This window comes from Trichoderma aggressivum (assembly GCF_033847375.1).
Source record: "Trichoderma aggressivum f. europaeum strain CBS 100526 chromosome Unknown scaffold_003, whole genome shotgun sequence".
Lineage (NCBI taxonomy): Eukaryota > Fungi > Ascomycota > Sordariomycetes > Hypocreales > Hypocreaceae > Trichoderma > Trichoderma aggressivum.
Window position 1 is genome coordinate 700,783 of NW_026946369.1, and position 26,906 is coordinate 727,688.

The window sequence follows — 26,906 nt, forward strand, 5'->3', positions numbered from 1 at the left end:
CTGTGGGGAATAACCAGAATAAGGGTTCTCTTTCAAAAAATGGCGATGGAGATGACGAACAAGCGGTCATGTTCTAAAATCCACAAGTTCGTGGGCATCATGGGCGAGATGAGAGTATCTATGATTGCATGCGCAGTCAAAGAAGCTATGGGCTAGGATATGCGAATTAAGGTACGAATGGTCAGCCGCCTCCACATTGTAAAAATCATGGATCCTACAATACAAGGTATGTAACTAGTACGACTTTGCCCTTGTTGCCCGCACTGTTATAACCTTGGATTATAAGTTAAGCTTAAGTATTTAATATATAATGAGTAATGGAGAACTTAATATGTCATTATTTTACCCTGTATACTTTATCGATTGTAGTAAAATCGCGGATTAGAGAGTTAGTAGCAATGTGTTAGGTTATTTGGATTAACGACGATGCCTGCTTGTCTAATATATGTCAGGTGGCTCTTAAACGTCACCTAAAGCGGGGTAATCAATACATGGGCCTTCCAAGACAGAGAAGGAAGTGGGTGAGTACCAACCTATATTACCTCAAAGAGAAGACTGTGGGTGAAGACAAGATAAGAGAAACTTCGAAATAGCAGCGGATGAGAAAACATACAACAGGTCTGTTGATTAACAGTTATAGATTAATAGGATGTTGCTAAATGGGTGAGCGCTATGAGGGCCTTCCATGGAAAGTAGAATTGTATGGTTCTCAAGCACTTGTCTGCTAAAAAAGGCAGACAATGTTCATATATGAAGACCTTACGAAAACGCACTAAGTCTAGATCAGAAATATAGATGTGATGGCGTAAGCTGATGTTAAATGAATGTTTGCAATTGTATCTTAAGTGAATTGTTACCTAGAGTGTAGTTGTGTGTGATGATATTGATCGTTCGCATCAGTCCAAACACAAGAAAATATATCAACACAATCTCCGATAAGATAGCCAGTTCTCCGAAGTTCGCTAAGAAGATGAAAAGGAGGTCATTCATGGCAAACGATAACTTCATATCAGCAGCATACCACTCATTGCCTTATCACAATTGAGAGCTCAACTCGTTCTAAGCTTCTTGCACAACGTCCCTGTAAAATAAATTGTCGCCAATAAGAAATTCTATCTGCGCTAATACATTAGATCATAATCCTGAATAAATCAAATAAGCAGTCCTACAATGCGCTGTTATGCTTCTTCATCTTGTTGAATGCCGGGCTATCCTATATAATCTCTAGTGACAGATTCAGGCTGCTCAGCCACGTCAGTAGCTGGGAGAGATCACTTCTTTCAAACTTCTGCGTTACTGTTTGATTTGTGGCAAGCTTGATCGACACGACAAAACTTCTCAGGTTGTTCATTTCGGTCAATCGCCGACACAATGGATACCAATGTTCATTCAGATATTGCTGCACTGCGCATTGTTCGCCATGGTTTAGCCAAACAAAGCTGGTCCAGTTGAAATAGATGGACCGAACCAAATCTTCATTCCCAGTATCGCGCCTTACCTCTAAAAATCCTCGCAAAACGTTCAGATCGTCAAAATAAAATGAAGCGTCCCTATATAGGACATCAATTGCTTCATGATAGCTAAAAAAAAATTGACGACTAGCTATTAGTGTTGTTCCAAACCCCGTTTCTCTTATTATCTCAACCGGAAGCTTACATTTGAGACCAACACAGCAGAAGTGGCATCGCGTTGACAGTAGATCTCAGACTCGGCGCTATAGCTGTACGACACAATGCTTTCCCCTGATGATGGTCCACAGGAGCATCCTTCTCCGCCACAACACTTGCTGGAATCTGGTATACAGTTGATATTTGACACATGTTGTTGTCGTTAAAGAAATAATGGTAGTATACCAGTCTCCGGATTTCCAAAGGTAGCTGTAGAAGCTGAAATGTCGCCATCTGAGGTCCTCGATTGATAGGATTCATCTCAAAGATTGTGTTGAACGTGATGTAATTTCAAGAGTATGTGAAATCGCCTCATTGGACTGATAACTCCCCCAATACCCTTAGCATTTATAAAGGTTTAGTCTCGGAAAAATCGGGAGCTGCGGTCAAAGTATTACTACATCGCTCAATTAGGTGATTGCTAAGCGTACCGAGCATCATTCTTGTCGTCAACGGACATAGCGTAACTACGATTTCTCCCAGCATTCTAGCTCCTTCACCAGCTTCTTGCCATGGTCTGCTCATTATGGATCTCCGTAGAAGCCAATATACCGTACAGCAAACATTGAATTCGGCCCGCTGGGCGTCGGTTAGTGCCTAAATGGTGGACTAGTGTGATCACGGCTGTGGACTAGCGCAAACTTGCATGTGAATATGAGAAGCTGGGAGATGACATGACCAGGCTACGATTTATCAGCCGTGGCTCAAACATATGATATCACGCTGTGCATAGCTATCGATAGGTCACGCAAAGAGTATGATATAAGCTCGGTGCTTCCGCAGTTATCTTTAAGTTACGCAGACTTACATTCTGTCACGTATCTTCACAGCCCTCTACAACCCTCTACTCACTTACACCAATATGCCGACGGGAAGCTGTTATTGTGGAAACATCAGGATCGAGTACACTGGTGAACCTGAGCGCACGGTAAGAATGACAATGGAGAATACCCTCTATATGAGAAGGCGGGATAAAGTCGACTAAGACCAACAGGCAATATGCCATTGCTCGAATTGCCGCCACTACACCTGCAGCATGTTCAGCAACAATTATGTCGTCCCGAGTACCCAGTTCAAGGTTTTTGGTGAGCCAAAGGAAATATCGAAAATCGCAGATAGCGGGAAAAAGATCGTAAACTGCTTTTGCGGTGACTGTGGTGAGTCATGGCCGAGCAAATACATGGTTCAATGCTTTATACCAGCCTTGATCATACAAAGAGATACGGACAAGCGCTAACAACACTAGGAACCACAATGTATCGATGGGGAGATGGTTTTGGTGGTAAGGAAGGGATGAGAATCATCCAGCCCGGGATTCTAGATGACAAAAGTGCTCTGGACAATCTTCGCCCGGCCCTTGAGATGTTTATTGAAGAGCGGGTGAAATGGATCCCTGCTATTGAGGGGCTTGCTCAGCATGAGGGAATGCCTCCGCCGTAATAGACATAGAACACGAGTCATTGAGCATGTATGTTAGCGAGAGCGCTGGATGTAAAATGGCATGTGGAATCATTGGCAAGATAGATTAGTTGTAGAATATAGTGCTGTTTAAGTGGTATTATCATAATGCAGAGTACAACAGCCTCTCAAATCCTCATTAGTTTCTATAACCCCAACCGTAAGTGTCAGATACAACAATCCTCGCTGGAGTAATAATTCCCAGCCCCGGTCGACTTATATGGTTCCAGGCTAGCTCGCCATACACATGACCCCCTCCAATTGACGACAGTCTCACTCGCGCAGAACCCTAGTCCGCTGATTCTGCGCTACTGTCCGATCCTTGCAAGATCCGATACTACTTCACTGTCCAAGGAGTGCGCGAAATGGCTTGAAGCCTTACAACAACTAGCCCATTCTACGAGAAGAAGGCCAAGAGCTTATGCATCAAAGTCAAAAGCCCATCCTAATTTAAGTCTACTCCGTGCGAGTCATCAAATCCCGCGCCGTGCCAGGATTCAGATTCAACAAACTCGTGATATATTGACAAATCAGCTTTTGAATCTCGTCTATCCTTCTCATTTCCAGGGCAAGCAGGTGTTCCGTTTGAAACCGAAAAATGACCAACTAACGGTTCGTGTAGTTACCGGTACAGACCGTATCAGGGGTTTTTCTTTGTCCCTAGAAGTCTCTACAATGTCACTCTAGAGGATATCCATCGTCTCTGTTAAAGGCCGTTGGCTTTTCGATAAGTCTCACACGGTTCCATACATAATTGGCATGGAGGAAAGATTCCAGTCACACCTCGGATCGAATCGAACCCCCTTGGATGTGGGGGTTGCTTCCATAAGACCATACCCCTTATGGAGAATGCTGTACTTGATAGAGACAATGGTGATTCAGAATATTAGTCCCCCATGCCCTATCCGCTATCTGGTCTGTCGCCCCCTCTCTTCCACAGACCACCGTACTTCTCGGTGTTCGCCTCCAAACCTGTGCGAACCTGTGAGTCTTCTTCAGGTATGTAGTCAAACACTTCTCCAGTTAGGTCGTCTGACACAGGATCTGGTGTGTAGTGAACATACGAGGCGAGCAATTGTTGATGCAAGGACCGATCCGGCCGGGCGAGGACAGTCACCTGTCCCCATAAATGCATAGATTCGGGCGTCAGGCGAAGATACAACCGAATTTAAGTGACCATGGGTTCAGGAAAAGAATATCTTTTCATCAACACCAGCAATGATCCGTCTGAAGAGCAAAAATACCTGGGCCAAGTAAGGGGTTTCTTGATGCGCAATATTCGCGCCAATCAGGAATGGCCGAAGCGCAGAGTATCTCATACAAGGGGTCGTGAAGAAGATGCTCATGGATCAATTGGTCTTGAAAGTGACCTTCACTCTATGCACATAGAGCAGTCCTTCAGTCTGAATAACTGTGATGAGTGGGCTCTCCATGATTACGGAGCTCTCGGAGACAGCATGGCAGGTTCAAGCCCCGATGAGGACATGGGGCCTTCTGCTTTGTATAGGCAGGATCAAAAGGATCGTGGCACATTCTATGCTAGCCAGCACTGCATATGCACCAAGTGTCATAACCGGGACTTTTCTGAGCCACCCACGTCTGCTATCAGAAATTGCCCGATAGATCCATTTGAGAGTCTTGCAATCCCATTAGATGCCAGCGTCGGTGATCTCTTGGCCTTCTGTAAGTGTATTTCAGCCACTTTTTGTTGCATCAAAGCCTCATTTCAGCCGAGAGAGGCTTGATTCTCGTTCAAGTACATTAATTGTTCGATTAAACTCTAGTCATGGATGCTATATCCTCCGAGATGACCCCCATTACGGGCAAAATACGAGTCGATCAAATACACCGGGATTGGCTGCAGCCATCGTTCAGCCATCCAGCCTTTATGCATGCAATCTTATCGCTTACAGCGCTCCAGTTGGCTGCAGTACACCCTCAACGGAGAGATCATTACTCCAGTCTAACACTTCACCATAGAGGACGAGCCATTGTTGCGGTGCAGCATAACCTGGCAGATTCAACCCATGCTATATCCGATGAAAATATAGCCGCAGTGTTTAATCTCCTCTGTGTGGAAGAAAACATGTTCTTGCCCATATTCACCGCTACTAGCCTCTTCAAGCCTGATATCAACCAGAGGCAAGCTCACATGCAAGGGTTAAAAGAGATGATACGTCTCAGGGGAGGAGCCTATGGGTTAGGCTCTTTTAAACCACTGCAGCACCTACTAATCAGGTAAGTCATAACTCGACCTGTGCCGTCACTCTTGATCTGACTTCGTCTCATTATTACAGACATTCTGTACCAAGAGCTGCTATATCATTTCAAAAAACCAAGCTGCTGCCGCCGGACTTAATTAGTCAGTTGTTTCACAACTATCCCAAATCCTCTAGATTCTACGGCGAGCCCGGGCCTATGTGGCAACAGAGCAGTCGCATTGGCGTAGACAGCAAGCTGCTAGATCTGATACGGACCGTGGAATGTCTTTTGCAGGATACTCGTGCCTGGTTTGAAGCACCAGACACAAGTCCATTCGACACTCTGGACCTAAACACCCTATACTCAATGATAATCAGCATGTGTGTTCGTTGGTACCTGACCACCGAAGAGGAAGGACGTCTGAAGTCCATTGATGCTATTCTTGGGCTTTGTTTGATGCAATTTACGGCATTCCTGTGTCGCTCTACGTGTCCTGCTCGATATAGCGGGCCTATATCTGTCCTTGAGCGCCTGAATGAGCAATTGTTCTATCATTACCACGAAAATATGGCTGTTTTACACGCCGCAAATCTGGATGTCTGGGTAGGGATATTGATCGTTCTAAGCTCGGATGGCATATCTGGTTACCAAGAGATCTTTTGGAACATTTACATGGAGATAGTTGCTAAGAACCGCGTGGTATTGAGGAGTTTCGGGGATCTCCAGAAAATCTTAACAACCCACTGTCTTTGGAGTCCCTATCCAATGGACATTCACGCAAAGAACATATGGGACGAGACGCCGCTAGATTTGGAGACACAGAATGTTAGCTCACCGGAACAAGCAATCGCGAAAACACGGGTCCAGAGAACAATTAGACTAGCCGCGGCACTGGTATCTTCAAATCCATACCTTGGTGGGCATCCCATAGGACGTACGCCAGTGGAAAATGAGTAATGGATGAGTCGCCTTTGAGGTAGTGATTTACAGAGATGAAACTTGGCAATAAAATCTATCATTCTGGTGCAATAATCTTTTGCTTCCCATATTATGTTCTATCCTGAATCAGACGTTGTCAACCCGTCAAGCTCACGCATATCAACCACATAATCGCACAAATGAACTTATGCTCTACCAGCCTGATAGCGTCCTGATGAGCCCCAAGGCCAAATCGATCTTGACAAATAGCTTCATAGAGAACTCAGATAAGCCGCCTAGCTAACTAAACCTTACTCCATTTTCCAGACTGACACGGGAATAGAGCCGTCTCTGCCGCCACTTACCCTAGAGATTCATATATTAGTCATCTTCTTGTCTTATGCCTTACGATCCGCTCTAACAGAGCCAAAGACACCTTGATTTGTTCATTCACTACTCGGACGATCGATATCAGATTGAGACAACATCATCCGGCTCCATGGCATCCCCTGTAAATGCGTGCAAAGCATGTAGAAACAGTAAAAGAAAATGCAACCGCGTTTTGCCTATTTGTTCCACCTGTCTTCGGTAAGGATACGAGACGCAGACTCTTCCGGCACGCCATAAACCATGATATCAGAAGCTAATAGTTTCGATAGTTTCGGCCGCCTTTGCGTGTATGAAGGTAATGCGAGACAGAATAGCCTCGTTCCGGAGACGCCCGGCCCTAGTCGCTGCAGCTTAACAGTGTGTCACGCTCTCTTTGGGTCTTGTAAACTCGCGGCCCTGCTGACGACTGGTAGATCCTCAATGCCACGTTTGGAACAGCGCTGCAGAAAGAAGCTCGTAGCATCCTCGGCACGCCGGATGAGGTGCGCCAAACTGCAAATACATACTTTAGTTCCGTTCATCACAGGCTGCCCATCATATCGCAGTCGAGGTTCCATGAGAACTTGTCACGATTATTCCTTCCTTCGGGAATAGACTTCACTACGCTTTGTTTGTGCATGAAGCTCATCCAACAAAATCCTGTTCAGCAAAATGATAGAACAAGGGATATTACATCACCACAATATCTTGTTGCCAAAAGCAGTATTGGCTTTCTGGAAGCGGCGGGCTTTGATACTCTAGACGCCATTCAGTCCAGACTTCTTCTAGGCCTATATGAGATTGGGCATGGAATCTATCCAGCGGCATCCGTTTCTATTGGTAGCTGTGCAAGACTGGCTCGAAATATTGGCCTAAGCCGAGATTCCTGGCGTTTACAAGATGCTGATGTGGAAGAAAGGAAACGGACATGGTGGGCTGTGCACAACCTTGATAGGTACGATTTCCCCCATGTTGCATCCAGAAATCCACGTTACCTTGAAACTAACTCACGTTATCTATTTTAGATTTACTGCTCTATGTGGGGGTGACGCAATATTTGCTTCCGAATATGCCACAACAGAAACTCATCTGCCTTCAAACGATGAACAGGTGTTGTCCACAGTGAGTGTCCCGTTGGCTATGGAAGCCGGCAATTTCGATTGGACGATCTCTAAATAGTCAAACACAGGCTACTTCAGAAACGGGTACAGCGACAATCTCTACTCCAGCTCCATTTCACGTGGGACCATTTGCGAGAGAGTGTCAAGTAGCGCACTTGATAGGTCGCGTTATTCAGCACGTTTATCACCCTGTTACTGATGTCGACTTCCGCTCTGGCGAGCGTGCTCAACTTGAGCGCACATTAAAGGCATTTCTACCAATCCTGATTGACGAAGAACTCGAATTCAGCACCTACTGCGGAGCTCTGGGAATGTGTATTAGGTATCCATATTTGCATTGCCCTCAATGACTCTGCCTTTGTTCGCTCACCATGTCTAGTTCGCTCTATGCATTATACATCCCCCCAATTGTTCATCAGGATCTTGACAATGGCTGGGACCTCCAAAATTTAGAAATTGTTTCTACACAGATGGCGGCGCTTTCACAGCACCTTCTGAAAAGCGCCGAAAATGAATCTAATCTCGCAATGATGTCGCACTTTATCCCGTACGCTTTGTACCAGACCGCTGCGATACAGTTGAATTTATATCGGAAAAGCCAAAACATCGCCTTCCAGGCAAACGCTGAGTCAATTATTCAGATATTGACGTACATGAGTAGAAGATGGCACACCGCAGGTCAGGAGAGGCTCCATTCATCGACTTCACATGGAAACTAATCAGATATATCTCAATAGCCAAGTATTTGACGGCAATAGAGCTCGATAACCCGCCAATGACGCTGCCGCCTCAAGGTTTCTATCTCAGTGTTTCGAACCTGGATAACGATTCTGGTAGGTAGTGGAAGTCGAACGAACAAGCATGAACACCGGATATCATGCATTATCGGCAAAAGTTGGACTACTTCACCGAGCACAAGTGCGTTTGGATCTATAATGTCAAAGTCGTCTACGTGTGCGAAATGTGTACACTACATGTGTCATTCTCTCTATTTGCATATACCAGACGCGATCTATCAAGTCATAGAGCTTTTACTCAACGTCAATGCCATAGGGGTCAATGCTAGGATCAACGTGTCGCTGATACTCCATCTCTGCTGCAACCTGTTGAGCCACCTCTTCGCCATAAATCTTCGCGACAAAGTCAAACGTCAAATCCATGCCTGAAGTGACGCCTGAACTTGTCCAGATATTACCATCCCTTGTCCATCGAGCCTTCGATACCCAGTTAACCTCCTCTCTCCACTTCGAAATAATTGGCCACGCTCCTTTGAACATGGTGGCCTTCTTCCCGTCGAGCAAACCCGTCTGACTCACAATTCCCGAGCCCGTGCAGATCGTGATCAGATGTTTAAGTCGTGGATAGCGCTCCTTGATGAAATCCAGCATTGGGCGCATGAGCTCCAAGTTTGGCTTCGTCACATCCTCAGGGTTGAAGTTGGCTACCCCTCCTGGTACAATCAAGACGTCCAAATCAAGGGGGGCGTTGGCGAATGTGTGCGTAGGAACAAGAGTTTGCCAAGTACTGAAGACCGGTAATCCAGCAGGAGGCTTTGAAGATGGCTTTGTAGGTACTGGATCCAGAGTCTTAGCAATTATATCGAGGGTAACGCCGGGTATATGGCTGCTGGTGACGTTTATGATATCGACCGGCCCAGTCACATCTATGAGCTGGAAGCCAGGGTAGACGAGGACGCCGTACTTCAACACGGTCTCTTCATCGGTTGCCATAGTGCAGTCTGTGACACAAATTTTCGATGCGCAGCGGGTTTTGTCGTACGTTGGGTAGGTGGTAAAGTAGCTTGGGGTTAAAGTGATTGATGTCTGTATTGAAGCTGGGGATATGTGATGGGTTAAATAGTACATCAAGGATGCACCTCTTCGGCCCAAAACAATGAACTAGTTTAACCTATACGTAACCGATTACCAAGCTACATGATCACAGGTTGAAGATACCGGGTTCGTCGGTCTAAAACGCCAATTTTAGCCGATGGGAAGAGGTTGTAATTCTGTTTAGCAAATGGGAACCCAACTTTGCATGATCATTTTGACGGGCTCAAGCGTAGCAACTTCCAAATCCGCCCTTATTGAAGCTAGCCTATGAGTCCTTGTTTCGCATCATGAGCGGACTTGGGCGGATTTAGGTTCGACAATATTTGATAAACCCATGATAGCTAACCCATATAGACTATTGATGTCATTAAGTCGTCTTCCGCGAAGCTTCCGCACGGGCGATCAGCTTTTGTTTGACAACGAGGGTTTGAAAAGCATATACTGCTTTGGGTTGCACTAGTCCGCCATTCTTGCGCTATACCGATGTGCTGACAACTGGGCCCCTGCAGTTCTGGAGGCCCTCATGCTGTGATCCAAATTATTGCCGTGTACTTCGTAGCGAGGGAAACGTAAAGAATCCAGCAGACGTGTCAGATGTGCCGACTACCAGCCAAGAATGGGCATTGCTAGTCCTTAGTCGCAGTCGGTGGGCATCCAGACGTTATCAATTTGCCAGAGTGTGTTTACAGTTGTCAGATGTCTCAAGTTGGGTATTGTGCGGCGAAGAGAGAACGACCTTTACATTTCGGTTCTATAAAATCTCCAATTGTCCTTGGAAGAAGTCGAATTTACCATAGCCAAGAATTTACTAGACGTCAGATATTAGGTATCAGTCCCTGATTATTCATTTTCTGTTTTTGGTGTTTTGGGCGAGCGGAACTCCCACAAAGACACAATTCTTCTTCAAAAGACCAATTCGTCCTCAAATTTCCACAAACCAATATGACGCCGTTCACGTTTCCCACCGAGGAAGTGACATTCGAAGATTTGTATCTTCGTAGCTTGTATGCTTTAGTATATTACCTTCAACAGAAAATCCCAAGCTAATCCTAGATACAGGGAATATGCCAAGGCAGTGGATCCTCTTCCATTCGTGTCAGAAGCTCCCCAAAACTTTGTAAAACCCACCGTTGCTATATGTATGCTGATAATACCCCCGATATTGAGATACTTCTAACCAACTGTGCTGATGGACAGTTGCGTGTTGTGATTTTCGTTTTAGTCCTGAGGAATACTTTCAATTGCGGAAAGGAGGTAGGGCAAGACGAATGAAGAAATGGTAATGGTTTCAACTGACTCTTTCATAGAAGCTTTTGTGATACGAACAGTTGGAGGCAATGTGCGACCGCATCTTAACGATTTGCTCTACCTGGAGGCTCTTCTTAACAACGAGCTACGGGATATTATTGTTATTCACCACGAAGGTACGTGGCGTTTCCATAACATTACAGGCATTATCTAATCGAACCAGACTGTGGGACAACCCGAATATCAGAGGAGATAATCAAAAACAATATCAAGGCCCAAACCTCAAATCTTGACAGCGAAATTGACAAGATCAAATTTTACATGCATGACGGACAGAAGTGAGTTGCTTTACATTATATGCAAGTATTAGGATGTAATTCTCAGACACTAACGGAGGAAATATTCTAGTCTCGAGAATAGCGTTCGAGCCGAATTGAAGTTTATCAGAGAATCCCCTTACATCCGAAAGGAACTGGCCGCTAATGCAAGAGGTTTTGTGTTTTACTTGAAAACAAATTCCCTTGTAGAGGTCAAATAATTGGGGTTAAACCTGTCATGATAGACACGAGCTATAGTCAGGAATGGAACAAGACCCTCTTTCTCTCGCTCCCAAGCTGAAGGAGTACCCCTGTCGATATAAGAGCCACTGCGCAAACCGGATTGTTGAAAGCCACATCATATTTGGTGATAAAATTGTTAGTGGTTTCACGGCACGTCGGAGCTGAACCGCCATGAAAGGATCCAAGCAGGTCTGTATATTTGGATGAGCCACTGGCTGACATTGCTTCCAGCTAGACTACCACCTCGCTCATGTCTACTAGTACACATCAGGTTGAGCACTAATTGCGGCTGAGACAAACGCTACCACACCCGCCGCATGTGAACGGCTGCTGGCGTCTAACAAGGTAGAAATACGAGACGACTGTTGCACGAATCACTGAATCTGTGCACCTTACTCCGCAGACACAGAACTGGGTGCTGCCTGATTTTCACAAAACATAACTATAATTCCCTCATCTCTTCGCCTGTTCATCTTCTCTCTGTCCAAATATCTAGCGAGATTAATATGGAAGAGCCAGGCCTCACCATAACAACTCAACTAGGCACTTACCTTTGCCAACATTGCCAAAATTGTGTCCGATCATGCGGCGTCGAATATCCTGAATGGCTTGGCAGCAATAGATACGCGGATGGTTTGCGACAGGCCTCTGCGCTAGAGCGTCGCTGGAAATACGGTCACCCAAATTACGAAAGCTTCTTGGCCGCTGTCGATAGAGGATGCTTCGTCTGCAAAACGCTATTTGAAGATATGTCAGAGGATGTGGTTTCGGAAATTCGAAATACAGTCCCCATTTCAACAGGCAACAAAGTCTCTTCTTTCGATTTGACTTATATGAAAAGCCCTGAATTCGCATGCCGGCTTAATTTTGCAATCCTAATGCCCTCTCAGCTGAAAGGGCAAGCTGATAAAGTTGAACGAAATTTTGTTTTGCAAGGCTTGGGTTCTTTACACCCCAATCTCAATTATGTTGAGGCTATTGCTAATCTTGACTAAAATTTAGGCCCTTCTCCAACGGTCTCTGTCAAATATCTTCCAGCTGGCAAAACAAACTCAAATATTAAAGCCTTCGTGATTAATGCTCTGAAGACGTGCATCAAAGATCATGATTTGTGTGGCAAAATAAATGCTTCACAGTTGGACTCACCACAGTGGTATCCCACAAGACTGATAGATGTTGGAACTCCAGAGTCGGATAGAAATAGCGTCAAGCTAATTGAGACTGAAAACAGTTTCCCACATGGTTCATACGTGACGTTAAGTCATTGCTGGGGAAATGCTGCCACTGTGTTCAAGCTTGAGAGGGCAAATTTGCAGAGTTTGTTGAAGGAGTTGCCACCTCTTGCCAAAACCTTTGAAGAGGCAATCAGCACAACAAAAGAGCTTGGAGCCCGATACATTTGGATTGACTGCATTTGCATTATTCAAGATGACAAAGCCGACTGGGAGAGAGAGGCCAGTCTAATGGCCGATGTATACCGAAATGCCATGTGCAACATATCCGCGACAGCCTCTTCAGATTCCACTGGTGGTCTTTACTACGACAGAGAGGATATGTTAACCGGCATCTCTCTCAGTTACCCTGAGGAACCTGAGGAGTTGCTTCTGATCCGAGAAGAACTTGAGGTAGTGGGCGACATCGAGTTCGCTGCGATTACAAAGGTAAGTGCACACGGGTTCAACTCTTAAGTTTTGGCATCTCTGACAGAAAACGTTAAGAGAGGTTGGGTGCTACAAGAACGATTACTCTCTCCAAGAATCATCCATTTTACGGGTCGGCAGCTCATCTGGGAGTGCAACGAGCTCACAGCGTCCGAGAATTTCCCTAACGGCCTTCCTAATTTTTGGTCTTATTATTACGTACCAAAGAGGCTCATGGCCGATTCTCACAAACCCTTACCCGCAGGGGAGTTAGTGGAGATTTGGGGAGATGTTCTTGAGCGCTATACCAATGCAAGTCTAACATTTCAATCGGATTTACTGCCTGCATTGTCTGGCATCGCAAAGTATCTACAGGAATTATCCAGAGCTACTTATCTTGCTGGAATCTGGAAGACACAGGAGAAACCTGTTGTGAACTTGGCCTGGGAATGTGAACCAAGTTTATATCGACCCACAGACTATCGAGCACCTTCGTGGTCTTGGGCCTCCACTGACAACACAGTGAAATTCGAGCCGTTCAAAAGCACAAGCGATAGCCATGAAGATGGTTGTTTCGTCTACGTGGAAACGAAAGCAGAAATTATAGATGCGCAAATCACGCCTGCTACATCTGATTTGACGGGGCCCGCCTCGTCTGGAGTTCTTACCATCGAAGGACCTCTCAACCGAATAACCATAAATCCCGACTTGGAAGTGTTTGTTGGTGAGGAACGCTTAGAGATTGAGATATCTTTTGACGAACCAGGATCCGAAGAGGGGTCGCTCTTTATCCTGTCACTGTATTCGTATCATTCTGGGCATGATCACGCAGAGGGGACTGATCAGGTTGTTTTTGTCTATCTTATTGTATCTCTAGCAAAAGATCAGCCAGGGTGCTACACTCGTTCTGGGTTGGGACGTATTGCAACATGGGATTATGAATGGCCGCCCATTTGGGACAAGGTTGTTGACGGAATTGGTGCAGTGTGCGACGAGTTTCTTGGTTTAAAACGGGGACACAGAATTCGAATTGTATAAATAGCAGCTATCCTAATCGTATCATCCCAAATTGAATTACCAGAAAACCCTAATTAAAGCCTCCTAATAACACCCATACGAATCGTATTATCGAAAAGCAACTTACAAAAAGGCACTAACCAATCCTCCGGTTCACAATCTCCCACGTCTCTCAGCAAGCAAAAAAAAAAAACGGCATCTTTCCAATCTTGATACGTATCGAACAAACTTCGTGACATCTGCCATCTAAGCGCCGTATCCCGATTAGCTACAAATGTCTCTCGAATGTGATGTCTGTTACGTTAAAGGACCGAATGGTCAGGGATGCATACCCTCGTAGGATTCGGTCGGTGGCTTCGCAACAGTGTTCTTCGCCCTCGTTACCAACCACCAGTGAAAGTCAGTATTGGAATATACAGGCCGAGATATCTGGGGAAGAGGCTGAACTTACCAAAAGCAAAGCTTTCTTGGCCGTGGTTACTCGGACCCATCTACATCCATTGAGGCCGTAATTGTAACGACATCCGCAAATGGCGCCGTTATAATACGAAGCACTGGAAATTGCCACAAGAGAAGAGTGTAGAGGCCATTGACAATGGTCATCAAATCGGTTGGTACGTTGATGGTGAGGTTGATGTTCAAAGCTACATTGATGGTGTAGGGGGCTGCTGGAACCATTGTTGGATCTGATGATAGAGGTAGGTAGAGGTAGTTTCTGGTGTGCCGGATGTGGACGGATTAAGAAGCTGGAGTTGCAGTGGTGACTTTCCAATTGTAATAGAGCCAAAGATGTTTATTTATCTTATTTTGATAGAAATCGTAATAGTGGTAATGGTAAAGTTTGGGTTTCGACTCGTCCATCGTAAATGAGGCCTCTTATATCTGTACAGGAAGCACTTTCAACAAAGAACATAGAACCTTTTCGAAAGTCTACGCGTTTGCCTCAGTTTAAACTTGGCAGATGTCGGATGATTCAGCCACCGTTGTTGGTAGCCAGAAGATGCCTACATCGTCAGAGATCCTGATAGGGTGCCAAGCTATGCACGCCGTAGCAAACAAACGGACATTCTGACGCCTTACCATTGCCAGCTCATCAACTCAAAGAACTACTAGGGCTGTGTTCTTTTACTACGAAGCCATAAGGATGCCTGATACTTGACGATATCAACGTACAGTAGTGAATATCCAAAGCCACCCCACCCCTTGACGCTGCTGCCTCGAGGGGAAGTCTACTGCTAACGTCACCGCGGTCCCCGGAAGCGGCGTCAAAGAGTAGCGATTTGAATCCGATTGGGCAGACCCTGTTACACAGGGCGGCGGGGAGTAGACTAATCGAGATCATCTAGATACTGCGTTCCTGTAGGCCCGCCTGATGCCAAAGACGTTGGGTATCTGTGGCTGCATAGAGCTCTTGCTTCAATTTGGGACAGCATTGCGAGGAAATATAGAACGCCTCACAGGGCATTTTTAACCACGGTTTAGGCGTGAATGCATAGATACCCCCTTAAGTTATCAGCCCCTAATTTGCCACTGTTCCATCAAACGAGACGCTAAAGGCCCGATGACAGAAGAGCCAACTCGCATCTGATAGTCACATGGCTTGGCTGTAGATGGCTGGCCGCATATAGTCGACTGACGGAGGCCCTGGGGCTTAAAGGGTTACCAAAGATCAATATCTGAGGGTGTTTACATGTGTTAATCTCCTCAGAAGCGGAGATATCTTGATACATGTTCTAGGTATAAAATAGTATAGCGATAACAAACAAACTACTCTGCAGTCCACAGTAAAGGGCGTAAGTTTTTTCGGTGTCTCCCAGTGGTGAAGGAACTGCTAGAGCAGGGATCCTTGACAAGGTGGTCGAGGAGTGGCTGCCAATGGGTATCACAAGCGACAAAGGCCGTTGAGCCCTAGTTCTTGTCCCACCTTGTTAATCTGCCTCCTTCGCCTCCTTTTCTCCGGATACGAGGCCAGGAACAGCGGCCAGAAAGGACAGATGAAAAGAGTCGTATGGCAGTCTCATGTGACTTATCCTCTTCTGTGACCGGTTCACTTGTAAGACTCGTCTCGTTGAGAAAACAGGACAAAGAAATAAATATGGGATATGATTATCAACAGACAGATTTCCTCTTCAACTGTGAATAGTCGAGTGACGTTATTTGGCCACAAAACCAACCTTCCATCATATGGTCTCATTACAATCTCTTCTCAACAATATCCTTCACCTTAACCAAATCCATAGCCTCAACCTTTCTCCCTTTGAAGCCTACCGTCGTCTCAGCCATACAAAGCGCGTTGTAAATGGCCTCCTCTGTTGTGTCAGCAACAGCCTCGAACAGCCCATCAATGGTTTCATTGGTTGCCATTTTCACACCCAGTAGTTGTGGAACATAGGGGTGAGCAGGGCGAGGGCCAGACATAGAAAGTTTTTGAACTGGAATGTCGTTGGCGTTGGAAAAGGCCAGGAAGATGTCCCCCGATGTGTTACTTCCATAGCCGCCAACTTTGGCCAGGCCCACGGTAGCACGCTTGGCTAAACGCTGCAGCTGGACTGGAAGAAGCGGAGCGTCAGTGCCAACGATGACGATAATGCTGCCATCTTTGCGAGGCTCTCTTTCTCTGGGCTTGAGTTGTTCTGCTGCTGGCTGCTCTTGTTCCCAGAGAATTTGGCCTACTGGGACGCCTCCTATGCGGAGGTTGTCCAGAGAACCATAGTTGGCTTGAACAAGTACTCCAACTGTGTAGGACTTTACGTTTCCATCAATGTCAAAGCCTTTGACGATCCGGCTGCTTGACCCAGTGCCACCCTTGAACCGGTGGCAGATCATGCCTGTTCCGCCACCAGTGTTACCCTCCCTCACAGCCTCAGCGGTCGCGTTTCGAATGCCTTTGATGATATGCTGCGGTGTGACGGCGAATCTGCTTTGGTCGTTCAGGTAACCATCAAAAGTCTCCGCAACGGTTGGGAACAGAAACAGATCAACTTCTTTGTCTGCATTGGAGTGGTACTGAACAGCATACTCCAGGATTCCACGGTACGCGTCACCAACAGAGGACGTAGTGGTCAGGACGATTGGTGAGGCCAACAGCCCTGTTTCATTGAGCCAGTGGGACGACGTTAACTCTCCGCAGCCGTTGAAGCTAAAGAAGCCGGCAAAGCTAGAATACTTGTGCCAGTCAGGCCGGGGCAAAATAACCGTGACACCGGTATTGATGTTAGGAGATTTCTCTTCGCTGCCGGGAGGGTTATGAATGGACTCGATATGAGTGAGGACACCAGGGACATCGGTTATGGAGTTGAGGAGACCAGTAGGCCATTTTCCCAGTCGAAGTTGAGGTATAAGCTGGCGAATACGCTGGCGAGGCGGTGATTGGCTCATGATGAACGATGTGGCGCACTGTCGAGTTTAATTTGGAGGTTCCAAGAATCTGTGTCGTGGATTACTGTGTTGCCGGTCAAGGTGAAGCAGAAACATGAAGTCTTTTATAAGTGAGGATCTTGTTCATCCACAAAGAGCGCAATGCCAAAGTCCGCAAGTCCACCGGCGATTGAGTCACTATCGCGAGGGGTACCCGTTGGCTCCAATCCTTCGTGACAAATGTGGAAGTGAAGAACTAACGGCTAGATCAAAAACGCAGATTATTTACCAAATTGCATCTTCAAAGAAAAGTCAGAATATAGTTTCTTTATAATTAACAATTTTAAAGTAGTATTTTATTTCTGCTGCCTATGATAGTCTCTCAAATGTTAGTAGAGACTGCGTTTATTGTTTTGAATCTCGTATTTCTCAAATACAATCGTACTTTTCAAGGTGATAAAATGGGTCAGCACTAATCTATCTACAAGTTCAATCACTTTACATCCAATTTCAGAGAATATAAGACCAACTCACTAGCTGAACTATATCGGCATGGCTTGCGGATGATGGTGAATACAACAAGCAGTACGCTACCAGATAGAAAACGGCTTGCATACGGCGATAAAACGCAGTTTAATTGCCGCGAACCAAACTCCATCAACGGCGAAAATAAACCAAGTTAACAATGTGATCTCATTATTTCTTCCATGCGTATCATGAACTATGAGTAGGACACAGAGGTGATGCGACTCGTTAAACTACCGAAGCGAACTCAAGTAGCCCGCTGTTCAAGGGTACAGTGCATGCTAATGCTCTTGAATATCATTGCTCAACGCCTTCAGAATATCCCTCGCCTCGTTTCTCACACTCTCTACAATCGATCCTGCGTCTTGCACGCTCCTCACAAGACCTACGCCGGATCCAACGTACGTTGCAAGTCGTCCCTCTGGGCCCCAGCCAGGATCACCACCCTTAGCCGCCTCATCATGCAGCGCCTGGAGCTTCTCAAACGGAACGCCTGCTTCATGATCGATCCAGCTACGGTTGATGAGAGTCCGAGGTGAGAACTGCTCGGGCCAGCCAAAAGTGCCACGCAGATGGTTGTATAGTTGAGTGCGTAGAGTGTTTTTCGCGCCGTCAGATGCCCGAACTACTTCGTCCTGGTATCCCTTTGCGATGCGTGCCTCTGAAGAAGCAAGGAATCGAGTACCCATGGCGACACCAGCAGCTCCCAATGACAAGGCAGCAGCCACGCCTCGCCCATCGATGATTCCTCCCGCTGCGACGACGGGGATTCCAGATTCCTTCACAGCATCTGCCACTTCGGGGAATAGAACAATAGTTCCGGTGCTCTCTTTCACCATGCCATGGCCGCCTGCTTCAGAGCCTTGAACAACCAGAACGTCTGGAGGGGTTGAGCTGTTAACAGCGGCAATCGCGTCACTCAGCGTGCCGACCTGAATCCACACCTGGGTATCACGAGAGGCACCACGAAGAGACACCGTCCACTCATCCAAGTCTTTCTGGCCATTTCTCGGAGCAAATAGCCAGACAGCACACGGCTTGTGTTTCCCAACCGCAGATGTTGCAATCTTCAGATCGCCATTCCAGACCTGAAAGCCCACGCCAATGGGGAGCAGGGGGTGGCGTAAGCTAGATGCTGCAACCAGTTCCCTGGCCTTGTCGAGATCAGCCAATACTCCATCTGGCTTGGCCTGTGGCCCTAGAAATCCCAAGCCGCCAGCAGCAGACACGGCAACGGCCAAGTTTGGGCCGGCCATGATGCGCATCGGCGCCCCGACAATGAAGGACTTTTTGACCCATGGGTAAGAACGAGCAAGCAGACGTCTCAATTCCGCAGTTCTTTGGGCAGCCATGGTCAATCAGTTTTTGGAAAGATGATAAACGTTATCGAGCGGAATAGTTGTTGACTCTCGGCTTAGTCTTGGTCTATGCAAGCATGCATGAGCGGCCTGTCCAGCACTAGTCAGTACACGCAATGCCCTGGAGATGAGGTTTTGGCCCGCCGGAGTTGTTATACAAACAGCCAGCACCATTGAAAGTTAAGGCATCGCCATTGCCGGCTATCGTCATTTCCGCCGTCCAGCCGAAAGACTTGCAGGGCATCTTAGCGCTGCTTTGTAAGAACTCTGCGGAAGCCACAGATCCTGTATGACATATTTTGGTTCTGGCGGGGAAAGGAAACGGCAAAGAACGAAGTAGAACTCACTGGCGGGTTTCTTTTCTGTTTTGAGAATTCAACAATTGGGAAAAGAGAGCAATGGGCATCAGCCTTATGAAAACCCTTTTTCGGCATTAGGGGCCGAGGTTAGAACTCCCGTCACTTTTTTCGGGCAGCACCGATCGCACGATTGATTGCTAAGATCCCGCGGAGATGTTTCACGGCGCAGGGTCCAAGGGAACAACATATCGTCATTGGTGCATCCAGGCTGAATAATGTCACTCCGTGGCTTGCATGGCAGAGAATACCTATTAAAGTTTATCAAGGAGTTTAGAAAGTGAAGCTGAAGGAATTTCAGATAAATAGAAGGAATGGGGCGCTGCTCTGAAGAAGAGACTTGTTTCAGCAGACAAGTACAAGAAAGCATAGAAAGCAATACAACAACTCCAACCACCTCTCATCTCCAACAATAAACCACCCTCTCACAACTCTAAAACACGTTACATCTCAAGCTTCTTCAAGTTTACAACAACCAGAAAACTTATATACTACAAAATGTCTTCCCGATCTGATAACGTGGTCGTAGTCGTCGGCTCCGGCCCTGGAATTGGAACCAACACGGCCGCTGTTTTCGCCGCCAACAAGTTCAACAATATCGCTCTCGTTGCCAGGAATCCCGCTCAGCTTGACAAAGATGCAGCCACAGTTACAAGTGCTGCCAATGGCAATGCCACTGTAAAGACTTATTCAACCGACGTCATCGACCCTGTCAAGTTCACGGCGACACTCAAGCAAATCAGCCAAGATCTCGGAACCGTGGAAGTTGTCCTCTACAACGCCGCCATTGTCGCACAGTCCAGACATATCGAGGTCACCGACGAGGAGCTCATCCGTGATTTCATGATCTCCACCATTGCCCTGAACAACCTCTCCAAATGGGCTTTCCCGCAACTTACCGTGCTGGCGACAGAAGATTCCTCTGCCCAACCCACACTCATCGTCACTAGCTCTCATCTCCCCGAGACGCCCGAGACCAATCTTGTCTCGCTTTCCATGTCCAAGGCTGCCCAGAAGAACTTCACTCGATCTCTTCGCCTGGAATTTGAGCCTAAAGGAGTTCACGTTGCCCTTTTGAGTGTTGCAGGATATGTATTGGACCAAAACCAGAGGCTAAATGCCAAGAACATTGCCCAGGAGGCATGGACTCTGTACAACCAGCCCAAGGGAAGCTGGACTGAGGATGTCAGAATTGAGGAGCCATGAAGAAGGCATGCAAAGATGGATTTTGGACTAGACAAAAGCTGTTGTATTATAACTTGTAATTAACTGTGTATAGGGCGCTCCTAATAGACATAGACTATAATGTTACGTTCTCGTCCTAAATTCTCTCCGCTTCTTAAACATTTTGGCAGTCACATACTCACCACTCTTATTGAGATTACACAGTCGGAGATTCATGTCACACAAGCGTAACAAGCATAGCTAAAACCGAATAAACAAGCACGTAGGATTCAGAGTATTCTAGCTACAGGGCCACTGCAATAACAATGCGGGAGTTGATACGTGCACTACATCAAGCTTGCCTTTCCCATATGGGGATTCGGTCCCGGTTCGGCCAGGTTATGCATTTTGAGACAAGAGAGCCGCACATAAGAGCCAGCCACCGCGTTAAGCCGAGCGAATAATAGATCCTCCCGATGACTTGACTGAGGCACCGGTGGCATTTGTGTCCTTCATCAAATACACAAAAGCTTCGGCAGCCTCATCTGCTGTTCCGGGTCTCCCGACCAGTGACTGTCTAGAAGCAAGCTCATATATTACAGACGCCATTGTTTCGCCCGTCTCCTCAATCACCATGGGAGTCTCGGTGATGCCGGGCGCAACCGCATTTACACGTATCGGGCTAATATCGACCGCTAGCCCTATGGCCATACCTGTGATGGCAGCGCCAACACTAGAGAGAACGCCCAGGCCTGGCATTGGCACGTCTTCGACATGGCCAGAAGTGAGAATGATTGACGAGGTGCCTTTACTGTTCATGTATTTTGGGCCCAACTTTCCGAGAAGCGCCAACTGAGCAAACCTCGGGACAAACAGCCCCTGGATGGTTTTGTAGTCAGTCGCTGAGAAGGGAACAAGCGGGCCTCGCCTATTGCTCACGCTGTGAACGATGTGATCGAGAGGTCCTCCAGCAGCGGCAGCAGCGTCCGCGAGAACTTGTTCGAGTTGTGTTTCCGTGTCCTCGCCACCTAGATCGACTAAAAAGCTGGTTATCCGATCTTCTGACCCAGGAACTGCTTTCACAAGTGCCTTGACGGCATTGTCTAGCTTCGTCCTATTGGAGGATGCAACGGCAAGATGCGCAATGTTCTCTGAGAGAGTTAGTTTTGCAACGGCAAAGCCTATTCCTGAAGACGCTCCAAGGATGAGGACTCTGTGACCTGCTATAGACGGCATTTTGGCTCTATGCTTTCGTTGTTTGCTGTTCATTACTAAGATTGAGTCTACAGCCAAGCGTGGGTTTCGTTCTCATATTTATATATTACGACGGACTCTTTTCGAAAGTTCAAGAGCAACTTTCCTTTTGCATTGCACATGTTCCAACAGAGATATAAGAATGTAGCTAACATTGAGCATTTGCCTATCTCGGTCTTGGCGTATAAGCTGGTTGCTCAACAGTGCGCGATGCTGACATATTATTTAAGATATAGCCAAATTGGGACATCGAAAACTCGATTAGGCACTACATGTCAAAGAATATCGCTCAATACGCACGAGTTGTTGATTCAAGGGCGCAAGAATGCAGACTATATTAGCCGACAGTCCGACTCAGAGCTACATTCATGACTCAAGAGCCATATTACAGAGTAAGTAAGACATTCTGCAAGGAAGCGTCTATACTACACAGTCATACACCTATGGTAACGAAAGGGTCGCCCTCTTCAATGACCTAGAGGGAGCAGGCCAATCAAGATACGGGAGAAGAAATAAAGTGAGATATCATCAAGTGCAATAGGTGGGTGGAATGTCATAAGCAAAGGAAATGAGGTACAAAAGTAAACACCAGTGACGTCGATGAGTAAAAATAGAAGTATTAATATCAAAGCTAACCCATTGCTGGTCTCACGGCTAAAAGAATGCTGAGCTAGGGTGGTGTATAAGTCTCAATATGTGTTGCCCAATAAAGACGCTGCCACACCTAATATAGTCAAACAAGAAAAGTAACTCCATATAGCCCCGTGGTATTCAAAGTAGTCATCCTCGCCATTACAAACATAGCAGCAACCAATCACCCATTCCAAACACGAATCAGCAATCTAGTAGAATAAATCAAAACGCTCATGAGTAGAGGAAAAGACAGAAAATGTAGGCAAGACTGCCATAATCAACACCTCGACGTTCCGTATCCTGTTAAGTAACCTCCTGCAGACCTCTTGGGTTGAAGAGAGTAACCTCTCCACGAAGAGGAGTGCCATGGTTATGAGAGCCTGATCCAGGTTCTCCCTCCGCTGCCGGGGGTGCTTGTCCATCATGGTCGTACACATAATCAGGAGGAGCCTCGGTTTCTTCGGGAAGCTCCAGAACAACCGGCTCAGCGATAGATGCCGTTTGCTGATGGGAATCCTGCTCAAACCCAGGAGCTCGGTCGCAGCATTCGTGATACGCAGGAGCCGCAGCACCGAAGCCAACGGTAGCCTCGAATGCGCTCTGTCGGAGCTGCTGCAGGGCACGTCGCTCGTCTTCCAGGGCTCTTGCTGTCCTCCGGATCGATTCTCTCCGGGACTCTGTGACTTTCTTCATGGCCTCAACATACTGTTTTTGAGCAAACAACGCTTGCGCCAGTGTAGATCCTAGTCTTTCTAAAAGGTCGGAGTTTTGCGACTTGCTGGTGTAGCGCTCTGATGCTGCCGCCCTGGCGGTGCGGAAAAGCTGGTCAAGATTGTCTTTGGCCTGTACCAAGTCCGGTCCAGGCGTAGCCTTTATAGCTTCGACAGCTTCGTCGCTGAGTTCAAGTCCGCGATCGATATAAGCGACGCAGCGTTTCAGAACCGTGTGGACGCCACGCTGAGAAAAGATATCGGAATGGTTCTCAAAGGCTGCACGCTGCTTCTCAAACGAGGCGCGTTCGATGGCTACCTTGACAGCTTGAGCGGCTTTGATGCCTCGAACAGCCGCCTTGAGTGCTTCTGTCCTCTCCTGCAGTGCCAACTTGGCAAGTTTATGTGTCTCTTCCTGTTCATCCTCATCTGCGAATCCCGCCGTAGGACCGTCAAAAATACGCGAGTACAGATCGTCAATTTCCTTGTGTGCGGTGCCGTGTCGTCCCACCAGTTCTTGCAGGTCCTTCATCTCGACAGCCAGTGCTGCCTTATCTGCCTGGAGATCCTTCAACTTTGCCTCAGCCTTGTGACGCTTCTCAAGCACTTCGTGGTAGGCCTTCTCCTCCCGCATGGCCCTGTCCTCAAAGGCGCTCTTCTTCTTCAGCACGGTGTAGACGAATTTCTTGGCCACCGAGTCCCTGTAGCTCTTGTGGTTCTTGAGCTGCAGGTTGGCGGCGGCAATGGCCTTTTCGACCTCGGGCTCGAGATCAGCCAGTCGTTTGTCAACATGTTCAATCTTGACCTGGTTATTGTTGAAGAGCCCGGGTGCATGAGCTGTAGCTTCAAGCTCGCCGAGGAGCTGCGCGTTTCTCGATGCCGAGTCTTCAATGGCCTGTCGCACTCTTCGCTCCGCTACTGGATCTGATGGCGGATGCACATGGACTTCGCGACGAGCCGGCATGTTGAACGTAGGAGGTGGCATATAATCAGATGCTGCAGCCTTTCGGTCAGCCATAGAGGCCGTTGAATTCATGGCGGCAAAATGACCTGTTTACGCGTTTACTATGTCGCTTTCCAGATAATGACGAAGGCAAATAACGCGAAATCGCGTCTAAGGAAACCTCCAGGAAAGCGGAGTGCCGCCGTCGTGGGACGGGGCCCTATTTACCTCCAACATTAGCAATGATGTGGTAATACGGGAAATTAAAGCAGATAGGCCAGATTCCAGTGCCTTTCAGGAGATCATCTTGCCAATAGTCGTCATCTTACCGCAGAGTCGAGAAAGATTTGTCATCGCCTAGAAGATTACAGCATAGGGCGAAACAAGCGCCCGTCAGCACTTAGACGCATTTGCCTATGCGTGGAATACCAAGAACTGCGCCACGCATGGAATTTTCACCATACGTGGAGAAATAGCGTACTAGAAGAGTGACAAAACAGCTGCTTCACTGCCGCGTCACAGCCTCGCTATTTGTAGTTTTCATCATCTCCCCTTACAAGCCACTAGCACAACATGACTGAAAGCAACAACCCTTGAGTTGCTCCTACGTCAGCACGCCCGATGCACGTACAAGTGTTTATAATAAGCTTCAATGACATAATGAGCCCCAGTAGTCAATTGCAAGAATCTAAATCTCTACCTGACGACGTCCGTTGCGGCATCCACTGCCCAAATCCGGACCGCCGGTTCGTGGGCACGGCACACCGCGCGGCTAGTTTTTGCGAAATCGAGCGACGCCGCATCCCACATTATTCCGGATGAGTCAGCCCGTGAGAGTCGGTTCAATGTTTTCAGCTCTCTTTGGCCTCGGACTCAACTCGGAGCGCACAAAGAGCGCAAAGACAAAGTACATAGTAGTTTCCGTATCCTGCTAGTTGGAAAGAGAATGCGAACAACACGCTATTAGTTTGCCAAGGAGATTGGTCACTATTACAAAGCCATGTTCATTCCATCCATAGGAGTGAGCTGTCGGCCCGTATTAAAAGCGATTATACCCCGAGTAGCTCCAGGAACTCTCCAAGTCTCTGGACAACCGCTCCAACATAGACCAGCTCGCATCATCATCCCTTCAGTTACAGCGACACAATCACAAACATATAAAATGGCTGCTAAAACTATTCCCACCCTCCACTATCTGGACATTGGTAGAATGGGCCGTGGCGAAGTCGTACGGTAAGTCGTGCGCCACTCAGCAACTCTTCCACAACCAACCTTGAAATTGAGACCTCTTGTAGCCCGTACTGACACACCAATTAGCCTGTTTATGAGAGACGCGGAGATTGAATTCAACGATATCCGGCATCCTTATGATGACACATGGCCGGCTACGAGCGAGAGACTCAAGCAAGAAGGCATTACCCGAACCGGCAAGGTTCCTGCGCTCTTGATCAATGGTATCATTATCAATCAAGTTAGTTACTCAATCAATGACATCTTTTCAAAGCTTAGGAAATACGCTGACATATTTGTCCCGCATATAGCATATCCCTATTTTGCGATATCTCGCTCGAGACATCGGCCGCTATGAAGGCGAAACTAATCATGAGAAATTTCAGCTTGATGCTGTTTCAGATGTTTACAATGATTGGAGGGTAAGTCATTTCCACAAAGGAATAACAACAGTCCATTACATGTACTAACGAATGAGATATAGACTCAATGGGTAGCAAGCCTACAGGGAGTCACAGATGACTACAGAAACAACATTGTACCAGAATACTACAACGTTATTGCAGAGTTCTACTCTGCAAACAACGGCCCTTATCTCCTCGGAGACAGAATATCATACGCCGACTTTGCCGTCTATCAGTCAATTGATAACGATGAACGGATCGGGACTCTTCCAGTAGGTCCATACTTTCAGACAAATTATTTGCCTGGTTCATGGTGCTGACTCATGACGTATAGTCCAAACTCCCTGAAGCAATTCAAAAGTTCCGAGAGGCCTTTGAGGCACGACCAAACATTGCAGCATATATCGAAGAGAATCGCCCAAAGAAAACATAGATGGAGGACACATTTAAAAAAAAATTCACCTTAGTGCTTTTTGAAAGAGAAAAAAAAGTGATTGATTCATTAAATACAATCAGATACAATCAGTCAAGAAACAGCATTGATAAGCATACATATATAGATGTTAAAAGTGCGAAAAATTATTGTTCGGATGAAAAGAAAAAAGCATTGTAACTTCAATATAATTAGAAAAATCGTCGGTCACACAGCTCACGTGCACGGTACATTTATATGATATGCCTCAATGTAATCGTGACTACATGTAGTCAAAACAACTCATGGATCTGGTGATGGTTATTTCATAAGCACAATAATCCAATAGCGACGTCAACATAGTTGAGACAATGCAAGTAGAAATTGCAGCTAGATGTAAAATATATTAAACTATATGCATTTGAGCTTAATTTCGACGTCACTACTTGTCACTATGTGATGTATATCTATCGTCTACCCGGTGGTGCGTAATGTGTCATCATATGAGGGAGGTATCATAGCCACTCG

The 26,906-nt window shown here is 46.8% G+C and overlaps 10 protein-coding genes across 10 annotated transcripts; 5 read left to right on the top strand and 5 right to left on the bottom strand.

Moving 5' to 3' along the window:
• Positions 1-2,703: 2,703 nt before the first annotated feature.
• Positions 2,704-3,107, top strand: Triagg1_1334 (uncharacterized protein; the record flags this gene model as incomplete). Its single annotated transcript, XM_062895393.1, has 2 exons — positions 2,704-2,824; positions 2,914-3,107. 2 exons carry the CDS (start codon positions 2,704-2,706, stop codon positions 3,105-3,107), a joined length of 315 nt encoding a protein of 104 aa, XP_062759673.1.
• A 5,659-nt stretch (positions 3,108-8,766) lies between these two features.
• On the bottom strand, positions 8,767-9,465 carry Triagg1_1335 (uncharacterized protein; the record flags this gene model as incomplete). Its single annotated transcript, XM_062895394.1, has 1 exon — positions 8,767-9,465. One exon carries the CDS (start codon positions 9,463-9,465, stop codon positions 8,767-8,769), a length of 699 nt encoding a protein of 232 aa, XP_062759674.1.
• Positions 9,466-10,509: 1,044 nt separating this feature from the next.
• On the top strand, positions 10,510-11,157 carry Triagg1_1336 (uncharacterized protein; the record flags this gene model as incomplete). Its single annotated transcript, XM_062895395.1, has 5 exons — positions 10,510-10,571; positions 10,627-10,706; positions 10,765-10,821; positions 10,875-10,991; positions 11,039-11,157. 5 exons carry the CDS (start codon positions 10,510-10,512, stop codon positions 11,155-11,157), a joined length of 435 nt encoding a protein of 144 aa, XP_062759675.1.
• A 967-nt stretch (positions 11,158-12,124) lies between these two features.
• Triagg1_1337 (uncharacterized protein) lies at positions 12,125-14,053 on the top strand (the record flags this gene model as incomplete). Its single annotated transcript, XM_062895396.1, has 3 exons — positions 12,125-12,317; positions 12,378-13,036; positions 13,094-14,053. The coding sequence occupies 3 exons, from the start codon at positions 12,125-12,127 to the stop codon at positions 14,051-14,053; spliced, it is 1,812 nt and encodes a 603-aa protein (XP_062759676.1).
• Positions 14,054-16,225: 2,172 nt separating this feature from the next.
• On the bottom strand, positions 16,226-17,410 carry Triagg1_1338 (uncharacterized protein; the record flags this gene model as incomplete). Its single annotated transcript, XM_062895397.1, has 1 exon — positions 16,226-17,410. The coding sequence occupies one exon, from the start codon at positions 17,408-17,410 to the stop codon at positions 16,226-16,228; it is 1,185 nt and encodes a 394-aa protein (XP_062759677.1).
• Positions 17,411-18,195: 785 nt separating this feature from the next.
• On the bottom strand, positions 18,196-19,266 carry Triagg1_1339 (uncharacterized protein; the record flags this gene model as incomplete). Its single annotated transcript, XM_062895398.1, has 1 exon — positions 18,196-19,266. One exon carries the CDS (start codon positions 19,264-19,266, stop codon positions 18,196-18,198), a length of 1,071 nt encoding a protein of 356 aa, XP_062759678.1.
• Positions 19,267-20,126: 860 nt separating this feature from the next.
• On the top strand, positions 20,127-20,834 carry Triagg1_1340 (uncharacterized protein; the record flags this gene model as incomplete). The annotated part of the gene is made up of 1 exon (XM_062895400.1): positions 20,127-20,834. The coding sequence occupies one exon, from the start codon at positions 20,127-20,129 to the stop codon at positions 20,832-20,834; it is 708 nt and encodes a 235-aa protein (XP_062759679.1).
• A 405-nt stretch (positions 20,835-21,239) lies between these two features.
• On the bottom strand, positions 21,240-22,028 carry Triagg1_1341 (uncharacterized protein; the record flags this gene model as incomplete). Its single annotated transcript, XM_062895401.1, has 1 exon — positions 21,240-22,028. The coding sequence occupies one exon, from the start codon at positions 22,026-22,028 to the stop codon at positions 21,240-21,242; it is 789 nt and encodes a 262-aa protein (XP_062759680.1).
• A 954-nt stretch (positions 22,029-22,982) lies between these two features.
• Positions 22,983-24,425, bottom strand: Triagg1_1342 (uncharacterized protein; the record flags this gene model as incomplete). Its single annotated transcript, XM_062895402.1, has 1 exon — positions 22,983-24,425. One exon carries the CDS (start codon positions 24,423-24,425, stop codon positions 22,983-22,985), a length of 1,443 nt encoding a protein of 480 aa, XP_062759681.1.
• A 1,069-nt stretch (positions 24,426-25,494) lies between these two features.
• Positions 25,495-26,399, top strand: Triagg1_1343 (uncharacterized protein; the record flags this gene model as incomplete). Its single annotated transcript, XM_062895403.1, has 5 exons — positions 25,495-25,565; positions 25,650-25,803; positions 25,874-25,984; positions 26,047-26,238; positions 26,301-26,399. The coding sequence occupies 5 exons, from the start codon at positions 25,495-25,497 to the stop codon at positions 26,397-26,399; spliced, it is 627 nt and encodes a 208-aa protein (XP_062759682.1).
• Positions 26,400-26,906: the final 507 nt, after the last annotated feature.